Source organism: Henckelia pumila, unplaced genomic scaffold, assembly GCF_033568475.1.
Source record: "Henckelia pumila isolate YLH828 unplaced genomic scaffold, ASM3356847v2 CTG_461:::fragment_3, whole genome shotgun sequence".
Classification (NCBI taxonomy): domain Eukaryota; kingdom Viridiplantae; phylum Streptophyta; class Magnoliopsida; order Lamiales; family Gesneriaceae; genus Henckelia; species Henckelia pumila.
Genome location: NW_027331831.1, coordinates 9,183,372 through 9,194,254, shown reverse-complemented (window position 1 = coordinate 9,194,254; position 10,883 = coordinate 9,183,372). Strand labels below are relative to the sequence as shown.

Below are 10,883 nucleotides of genomic sequence, written 5' to 3'. Positions count from 1 at the left end.
CCATAGGAAATTAATCACCTCTTTCTCAGAAATTTTTGCAAGTGGCTCTGTTTCGACCCATTTAGTAAAGTAGTCGACAGCTATGATGAGAAACTTTCTTTGCCCTGCAGCAAGAGGAAAAGGCCCTACTAGGTCCACTCCCCATTGAGCAAAAGGCAATGGGCTTTCGAGTGGTTGAAGCGGTGTAGCTGGTAGATGCTGAATATTAGCATGTTCTTGACACGGCCTACATCGTTTTACTAGCTCGAGCGCATCTTGCCTCATCGTAGGCCAAAAGTATCCTTATCGGAGTGCTTTTCCAGCCAATGCTTTGCCTCCCAAATGGTTTCCACAAATTCCTTCGTGGATTTCCCTGAGTACGTAGTCTGCCTGAGCAGGTGCAAGACATTTCAAGTACGGCTGAGAGTACCCCCTCTTGTACAGTTCTCCGTCTATTAAAGTGAATCGAGCGGCTCTTACCCTAAGCTTTCTTGCTTTGTCCTGCTCTGGGGGGCGTTCTCCTTCTGACAGGTACTTGATGATTTCATCCTTCCAACTTGGCTTACCCTGATTCGCACACAGGATGTTAAGACTTCCAGTTCCTATTCCCTTTTTATCACACGTGATGAACGTAATTTTCCTGCTACTAATTCCTGTCGCGGAGCTGCCGAATTTGGCCAGTTGATCTGCTATTTCATTTTCAGCTCGAGGAATTTGCTTGATTTCAAAATTCTCTAAACGAACAAGAAGGTCCTTCACTTTTGATAAGTACTCCTTCATACTATCTTCTTTGGCTTCATAGTTCCCTTGAACTTGATTGACTATGAGTTGTGAGTCGCTATAGGCGATCAGCTTCCCAGCCCCTGCCGCTAAAGCCAGTTCTATTCCCATGATAAGTGCTTCGTATTCTGCTTCATTGTTTGATGTTGGAAACTGAAATTTGATGGCGTACTGGAACTGATCTCCCTGTGGACTCTCTACTAACACTCCTGCTCCACTCCCTCCAGACGTGGAGGATCCATCTACGTGGATTGCCCAAGTGGGAGCTGAAACTCCTGCGCCATTGGTTTCCATTTCTACTATGAAGTCTGCTAGAACTTGTGCTTTAATGGCGGGGCGCGGCTGATATTCAATCCCATACTCACTTAGCTCGACGGCCCATTTGGTCATCCTTCCAGATGTCTCTGGGCTGGACAATATTCTCTTCAAATGGTGATTTGTTAGTGCGACCACCTGGTGGGATAAAAAGTAGGGACGCAGCTTTCTTCCTGCCACCACTAATGCTAAGGCAAACTTCTCGATGTTAGTGTATCGGAGCTCGGCGCCTTGCAGTACTTTGCTTATGTAGTACACGGGTTTATGTTCTCGTTCCCTGTCTACCGTCAGAACTGCGCTGATTGATTCAGTCGATATTGCCAAGTAGAGTAAAAGGGTATCTCCGTCTCTTGGTTTCACGAGCAATGGTGATGCTGCTAAGTCTTCTTTAAGTCTTCGAAAGCATGCTGACATTCTTCGGTCCAACGAAAACCTTTTCCCTGCCTCAGGACTTTGAAGAATGGCAACCCTCTGTCAGCCGATCTGGAAATAAAACGGTTCAAGGCGGCCATCCTTCCTGCTAACTCCTGCATCCCTTTTATGCTTTTGGGGGGCGCCATGCTTAGGATTGCTTTAATTTTCTCAGGGTTCGCCTCTATTCCTCGCTGGGAAACCATGTATCCTAAGAATTTTCCTCCTCGAACCCCAAAAGCACATTTTTTGGGGTTTAACTTCATTTTGTATTTTCTCAATATCTCAAAACATTCTTTGAGATCTTCCATATGCTTGAGAGCTATAACACTTTTTATCAACATATCATCGATATAGACCTCCATACTCCGCCCGATCAATTTCTCGAACATTTTGTTTACCAATCTTTGATACGTGGCCCCAGCATTTTTCAATCCAAAAGGCATTACTTCATAGCAATAGATACCTTGATCAGTAATGAAGCTTGCTTTTTCTTGATCTTCAGGAGCTAACCCTATCTGATTATACCCTTGGTAAGCATCCAAAAAACTGAGCAACTCACATCCGGCGGTGGAATCAACCAACAAGTCGATTCGTGGCAAGGGAAAGAGATCTTTGGGGCAAGCCTTGTTTAAATCGGTAAAGTCTATGCATAGACGCCACTTACCTCCGGGTTTGGGAACAAGCACCACATTTGCTAGCCATTCGGGATAGGAGACTGGCCTGATATATTTGGTCTTCACCAGTTTTTCTACTTCGACCGTAATATGTTTGTTCTTTTCTGCTCCAAAAGATCGTTTCTTTTGCTTTACTGGCTTTATCCTGGGGTCCACATTAAGTTGATGGAGGGCATACTCATGAGGTATTCCTGGTAAGGGTTCACCTTCCCAGGCAAATACATCTGCATTTTCCCTGAGGAACGTTGTTATCATCTGTTCTACTTCAGCAGGCATCTCCGTTCCAATCTTAAGAGTTCTACCGGGACTTCCTGGAGTTACCTCTATTCTTTTGAGCGCTTCGGTTGCCTCTAAGTGTTTTACTTTCTCGACTTCACTATCGATAGTATGTATTCTATCATTTTTGGGCTCATCTGTCTGTGGATGCCTTTTCTTCTGAGTTGATATCTCGTCCACCCTTGACCTTTTCTTGCAATTGGCTGGGTCTCGCAGGATGTTAGCATGACACTCCCGAGCCAACCTGCTATCACCAACAGCCTCTCCAACTCCTTCTGACGTTGGAAACTTCAACTTCATATGATAGGTTGATCCTATGGCTTGGAACACATTTAGACTCGGGCGCCCCAGTATCACGTTATATGCAGAGGATGCATTTACTACCAAGAACTTTATCATTTTTGTAACTCTTCTCGGATACGATCCTAGCGAGAGAGGAAGTGTGATCTCTCCTAGTGCTTCCACTACTTCTCCAGAAAATCCAACTAAAGGGGTGCTGATGGGCGTTAGCTGTGCATTGTCTATCCCCATTTTAACAAATGCATTAAGAAAAATGATATCTGCTGAACTGCCTGAGTCAACCAGCATCTTTTTCACCCAGAAGTTGGATATTGTAGCGGAGACAACCAATGCGTCATTGTGCTCAACTAAAGGGTATTCCCTATCTGATTCAGTGAATGTCATTTCTTTTGATATTTTCGATATTTCACACACGACTTGGGCTTGGTTAGGGTGAGGACAGTGATTCCCCCTAGAAGCATTACGCAGAAGAGTCTTCCTTGCTCTATTTGAATCTCCGCAAGCTGGTCCCCCGGTTATAACAGCGATAACCCCTCCGATCGGCATGTTCTCATGGAAATCTCCATTATGCATTCCTTGCTTCTCATGATTCTTTGGGGGTTCTCTGTTTCGGCGGTCTTCATAAGTCTTGTTGTCTCGTTGTTGGTGGTGAGACTTACTCACGAAGTCTTTTAAATAACCACGTTTGATTAGCTTCTCTATTTCTGTTCTCAAACTATAACAGTCTTCGGTAGAATGTCCTTTGTCTTTGTGAAAGTGGCAATACTTGTCAGATTTCAGTCGCTTTGGGTTGTCTTTCATTGGCCTCGGAGGTTGCAGCAAACCTTGCTTTTCCGCAACCACCAATATATCAGTCAAGCGTGCATTTAGGGGTACCTGCTGAAGACGAGGGCCTTGGAATCCTCGTTTTTCTTCTTTTCGGCCTTCTCTTGGTTTTTCTTATTCTCTTTTTCTTTTCCCTAAATATCGTGGTTCAATAGTCTCCTCAATGCGTATATACTTCTCGGCTCTTTCCAGTAATTCTTCCAAGGTGCTTGGGGGTTTTCCCGCTATGGATTCCTTAAACTTTCGATGACGGAGGTTTTGTTGCATAATTCCTGCCAAGAGATCATGATTGACATGTGGGAGTTCGTGAACAGCCTGAGTGAAACGCTGCACATACTCTCTCAAGCTCTCTCCTTCTTTTTGCACAACCGAGAATAGGTATGATGCGGTCTTAGGGTATTTTCGATTAATGGAGAACTGATGAAGAAAACGCTGAGTAAGTTGTTCCAGGCTTGCAATGCTTCCTGCTGGGAGTTTATTGAACCACGCCAGTGCGCGATTAGTCAGCGTAGTCCGGAAGATTTTGCAGTACGCGGCATCACTGAAGTCATATAGATCGGCTTTTGCATAAAACCTGTCGAGATGATCCTGAGGATCTCCTGAACCATCGTACTCTGGCAGACTTGCTATCTTCACTCCAGCTGTCAGTACCTCGGCTAAGATAGCAGTAGTGAATGGGCTACGCCGGGCCGGTAAGATTGCTAGAGCACTTTCTCCTCTCTCCTCAGTCCGAATTCCGGGGCGCACGGGCCCGTGGCTATTTACCTCCTCCTCATGGAGCACTGTTTCCCTTCTTGCACTGGGGTTTGGTACCCTGTTCGTTCCAACTTCTTCTTCTAGTGTGCGTCTCCTTTCTTGGTGTTGAGGAGGAGGCAATTCACCATTTACATTTGGATTGTTTTCCAAGTTATGCTGTTGCGTTGCCAAAAAATGTGTCATGGCCTACGCGACCGCACGTGAGGCAGCTTCCTCCAACATGGATTTCAAGGCATTTGGGGTGATCAGAAACTCCTCTTGCGGCGGGTGGTTAGGAGGCGGGAGCTCCCGTCCACCTTCAGTGTTACGGGTGGCATGTGATCGCGTTTGCATCTCTAGTGGATAGGTGGCTTTCCCACAGACGGCGCCAATCTGATGCGGGCGAAATAATTATGTCCCTATTCAGCAAATAAAATAGGAAGTCGCACGTCCTCCTGGTCTCCTGCTTCTATGATCACCTGAAAAAGTCGCACGTCTTCCTTTTGGGTTGTCACCTGATTCACGAACACACGTTAGAGGCGCCGGGTGGTTACCCGGCGAAAACCCTCCGACGCTCAAGTCAGCGATCACCTCCACACAAAATAGGAGAGCAGAGAGCTTTTGTAGGCTCAAGAGTCACTTACCTTGAAATGAAGAGATTTACTTCTATTTATAGGCAAAATTGAGCTAAATCGCACATTAACCCTTCTAGGCTTCAAAAATGTAAATTAATTACCCAGGACTCTAAATTTAAGAATTAGTCCTTTTAAAAATATTATTCTCGCAAATTGAACCATTTTATTTATTTATATTTATAAGTATATTAAAAATATATTTATATCCATCACAATGTTTTGTACTGAATTTCATCGGAGAAAAACATGTGGACCCAGAGAGTGCAATTTTTTTATGGATTAGGGAATGTAAACACCTTTTTTTTTTTACAAAAACGGAACACAAACTTTAGTTTAATTTTAGGAACTGAGCACAAATTTACCCTAAAATATGTCATAGAGCCACGCAATATCATGGTCATTGGTACTCTAAATTTTGTAGAAGGAAAACAACCATTTCAAAGTCATTTTTGTTCTTAAAGAAAATAGTACCAAATAACACCGTGAAATTATCCAAGAGCTAATAACCCCCTGTGTAATGGATTTGACCAAATGAACCCCTGTTTTATATTTTGTTTAGCTCACTCTCCCCAATATATATTTTTTGTCTAAAATATATATTAAAAGACAAAAAATGTCTCCATTTAAAAATAATACTCTATCATTTTGTCAATTGATATATTATATATTTTGATCCATTAAATTTGTTGTGCAAAGATTTATTTATTTATTTTTTATCACTTAAAATCATACAAATATCAATCGATTCAATTGAATTTTTATGTTATGATGATTATATTAGCTTATCTTATATTAGCTACATGAAAAAAAATGATTATTTAAAAAAAATTAAAATGATATATAAAAAAATTTCACCCAAAAAATAATATTTTGTCGAAACATAATTTTTAGATAATTTAAAAATAATAACACAAAAAATAGATGTTTGATAATACTTTTCAGTAAAAATATATTTAATCTATTTTACGTCTGAAAATAAATAGAAAGAAAAAGTTTTTCATTGTAAATTCTTTTTATCATGTGCTCAAATTATTTATTAAGATTAACTTCGTGTCATTTAAATTTTAAGAAAATTGGTGCCTAAAAATTGAAGAATTTTTTTTATATATTATTTTAGTTTTTTTAAAAAAATAATCACATTTTTATTTATTTATATAATATAATACAATTATTACATAAGAATTCAATTCAATGGTTGAGATTTTTACGATTTTAAGTGATAAAAAATAAATAAATCTTTGCACAATAAATTTGATGGAACGAAATATATAATATATCAATTGAAAAAATGATAGTATATTATTTTTAAACGGATGAATTTTTGTAGTTTAATATATATTTTAGATAAAAAATATATTTTGGGAAGAGTGAGCTAAAAAAATATAATACATGGGTTCATTTACTCAAATTCATTACACATAGTGTTATTAGTTTTTTAATAATTTCACCGAGGTATTTGATGTGATTTTCTCGTACGGTTAGAGACTTTTATGATAAAAAATTATAACATATAGGCTTAAATGTTCAAACTCGTTACATAAAAATGTATTAGTTCATGCGTACTTTTACAATGGTGGTTGGAGTAATTTTTTATTTTTTTAAATAAAAATATTGTGTTAAAGAACGGTAACAGACCCTTGAGTCCATTATTTAATTATCTATATCTCCCATCACAAAAGAACTAGTCAAAAATCAGTGTGGTGGTTGCCTTGTGAAAAATAATATAAAAACCAATCTCTGACTTGATTTTGTCAGAATAAAATAAAAAATAATAATTAAATTTAAAATACCCATAAATCAAAAATTAGAAAAAAAAAAGGTTTTTCAATTTTGGGGAACAGTAAGATAATTATTATATTTTTAGTTAAATATCTAAACAGATTAGTAATATTTTGATATTTTGTATTGTGGTGAATAAGCGAAATGGTAAACCTCTAGGACTTGAGGTTTAGCAGAGAACTAATTAATAGATTCTTTAATTAGGCCCGTTGCCCTTTTCCAAAATTGGAAATCGATCCTTCTTCGTTCTTTTTTTTTTTTAAGTGATTATAATAATTAAGTTTTTACTCGATCTCATCTTAAATTTGAGATATTGATATCAAATGAGTCAAGTCATCTGCAAGACAAATCTAATGGAGAGTTACTTGTCATTTCCTCTTTAAAATTTTTATTTTATCATTCTTATAATATGGTTCCTGATTTAAAGCGTTGAAAGATTTACATCGAGCATTTTCGGACACCCTTAATACTTTGTTCCCCATGTCAGGTTATAGATAAGAAGTCATTATATGTTTCCTCTTTAGGTTTGCAATAGATACATTTACGCGTACAGGCTCAACTGGGGAAAAAAAAAAACTATCCAGCATTTGTCAGGAGTTCGATTGCCTTTGTCAACACTTTTTTGGACTAGTCTATCAAATAAAGTTTGTCCAGTGTGGTTTACCTGACTAGTGTAATTTACAGGCTATTGCGTTAGTCCGAAGATTTACCCAGAACACACAAAAAAAGTAGCGGACGCGGGTTTCACATCAAAAAAATATATAAATATATATTTATTCATAGTATATGTTAAAGTTGAGACATCAATATTTACTGCCTTATATGAAGTTATTATGTAAATTTATTGACATAGCTTGTCACTTATAATTTTGGGCAAACATTCGTACACTATATATATCAAAAGTTGTACGTACCGAACCCAAATTTAAATAAATAAATAAACAAGGACCAATTTGAAAACAGTACCAATAGTTTGGGGACTGATGTGTTATTACCCCATCAAAATTGAATAATCTCGAACATTCTCTTCGTCCTCCCATTCAAAACCCCATTTCCCAAAAAGCCCTAAATCTCAAGGAGAAAAAAGCATGGACAAAGCTAGCTTTTCTCGCGCATTCCACGCCGCTCTCGTGGTGGTCTTGTGTATTTCTCACTGGCTGTTCTCGGTTGTTCAAGAGACGGCGGAGTACTACGAAGATCTGCACTCAGCCAGCATTCGCTATTCGAAGATGCTGGTGGCGCTCCAGATGTTCGCCCTGATGCAAAGTATTTTCGCGAGCCTGAATGCGCCTCTTTTTTACTTGTCACGGAGGGAGCTCGAGCTCATTCCTGAGCCGGATCTGTGGCTGCTGTTGGAGGATTTCGAGAGTAAGTATTTGGCGAGGAGTGTGAGGATCGTGAGCATAGCGTGCTGGCAGCATTTTCTCGTGGAATCGTTCCGAAAGGATGGAGATGGATTTTTCAAAGGCGGGGTTCCCTTTCTGGTCGTGTTCATTGCTCTGAAAATAGTCCAAATCGTTGTTCTGCGTCAGGAGTTTCGTTTCCTTTGAGCCCCGGCCTTAATATAAGTAGTTAGATTCAAGTTTCGTTCCCACTATTGCTTTAATATATCATTCACCCAGTTGTTTCTGTTTTCGGGCGTAGGAAAATGGTGATAGTACGATCTAATTTCATTTCCAATGCATGTAAATGTTTGAATGCGATGTGGATGCATGGGTACTGTTTGCTCCTTCAAAAATCTTGTTGCAGGTTTGTTTGCAATCTTTTTTGAAGGTTGGAATAGAAAAAAGATATTATTTGATTTTGATTCGATCTGACTTGTTTTGGTTTCTTTCTGAAAATATATTAAAAACTAGTGTTTTTGGATTGAGAGGCTTTTATTTATTTATTTATTTTACTCGAGAGTCCAACTTCTCTGTACGTTCTTAGTTCGATTACAAATAACTTTTTAGATCAAATGAGTTAAAAATATAGAATTTGAATGAAAAATAGCGTGATTATATATAGTCTACAACGAGAGTTCATGTGTAACAGCTATTTTTGTTTTCATGCTGTTCCAACTTTAATTTCTAAATATCTAATACGTACGGTAATTATTATTCCACTTAATGACAAAAGTATCACACATTAAGATATCAAAATTTTGAATGAAATATATACCCATTTTATTTCATGAATTAAAATTAAAATGATTAATATTTAGATATAATAGTGGAGGAGATAAAAGTTGAAGAAACAGACCGACAGTGATAATTCATAATACTAGCTCGCAAGGCAAACTGCTCCCCTTATTCCCAGCACTGACTCCAATGATACTTTTGCCCTTCATATATATATATATATACCCTCCAAAATTTGAGATCTTCAAGCACCTGGCATTTTGTTTTTGATAAATTATTAGTTCCTCCCACATTCAAACTAATTGATAAAAAGGATATTTGTCGAAGATTTATCATATTACGTACGTACCTTGTTATGATATAACGTGCATAATTTACATTGAATAAATATATATATATAGAGTTTTTTTTAAGTGCCCATTTATCATGTTCATTACCATGCTCACCAATGATGGGTATGATAATAGGCATGATAGATGGGCACTTGAAAAAAATTCTCTATATATATATATATCTTCTTATATATTAATTATGTAGAGTCGGGCTACTACACCACCAATTTGGTCGCTCTACGTACCCTCCCTTGAGAAAGAAAGAATAGAGATTAATTACGGCTATTTTCTTTAAATTTTTATAGGCCAACGTCCAAATTATATCCACAGAGCTTATTCAATAGCATATTCATTGGTGGGTTTTAAAAATATATATCATAGTCATTGGTACGTAATTTATATTTCGTATCTCCCTTTTTTTTTTTGTTTAAGAAAAATATATACATGGTGTACACGATGTAGACCCTTGAGTCCATTAATTTAAATTTTAATCTCCCTACCTCTCAATAACTTGGTCAAAAATCAAGGTCGCAGTTACTTGAATTTCACGATTATTTTCATACGTCGATCGTTTTTCACCCCTTAAACGAAACGACGACTTCCGGACTAAAACTAACTTTTTTAGTTATCAAAATAGGATTTATATATTTAAGCACTTTATTAGTTATTACAATTTTTATATCCAAACACGATAAATTTTAAATAGAAAATTTTAATTTTAGTTCTGTAAAACATGCATGCAGGTTTTGGGTTTTTAATATTGTCATTTGTCAAAATTTGACTTCATTTAGTCATTCAATTTTATTTTATTTTTTTGGTCTGAAAAGGCTAAATCCATCGAATATGATTTATTTAACACTGATGTTCTTCTACCCGACACCTTTGGAAAAAATAAAGCTTATATCACACACATTAAAATTCATCTAAATATATTTATAAAAAAAGAGAGAAAAATAAAGGAAAACAACCTTCATTCCTTTATTTTTGTTTAAGTAGATTCTAAATGTGTATACTATGGGTGTGTTTGAAGTTACACATTATTAATCTACCTATAAATTATCTTATCTAGTCTCACGTTTCTTTTGTCATATTATTTATCCATTTTCAATTATTTATCTCACATCAATCAAATCATAAATTATTTGTCTTACACCAATCAAATCATTGAATTTAGATTACTATATTACTCTTTATAAATAATATTATTCATATATTTTTTAATTATTAAAAGAATAAAATAGTAATTTATTATTTTCATATAATATATAATCAATCAAATCAAACAAACTATAATCAATTAAATCAAATCTCTTATTAACTATCATTTTTTATTACAATATATTACTTTATCTCTATATTATTTAACTTATCCTCAACTTCAAACGGACCCTATATGTTTTATTTTTTTCACACGAGTCACGTAAAAAAACATCAATGACAAATAAGCAACAGACGGACAAAAAAAAATGTCAAAGCAATAAAATCCAATTAAGTTATTGTATGAAAATCAAAATTTGACAAGTTATTAGATTAAACTTCAAAAACATTAATTTACAAAAATAAAATTGCAATTTACATTTTGAAATAATTTGAGATAAAAAATGCCCCAATCGAAACTGTAGTGTAGTCTATTAGATTTAAACTAGTGTGCTTTTTTTTTTTCTCTATTTTGATTCAATTGCTCATATGACATCTGCAAACTGTGCTACGTGACCAAAT

General features: G+C 36.4%; 1 protein-coding gene across 1 annotated transcript; it reads right to left on the bottom strand.

Moving 5' to 3' along the window:
• Positions 1 to 282: 282 nt before the first annotated feature.
• On the bottom strand, positions 283 to 3,539 carry LOC140871963 (uncharacterized). The gene is made up of 2 exons (XM_073274702.1): positions 1,571 to 3,539; positions 283 to 1,514 (listed from the first exon to the last, which is right to left on the bottom strand). Exons 1-2 carry the CDS (start codon positions 3,537 to 3,539, stop codon positions 283 to 285), a joined length of 3,201 nt encoding a protein of 1,066 aa, XP_073130803.1.
• Between the last annotated feature and the right edge of the window lie 7,344 nt (positions 3,540 to 10,883).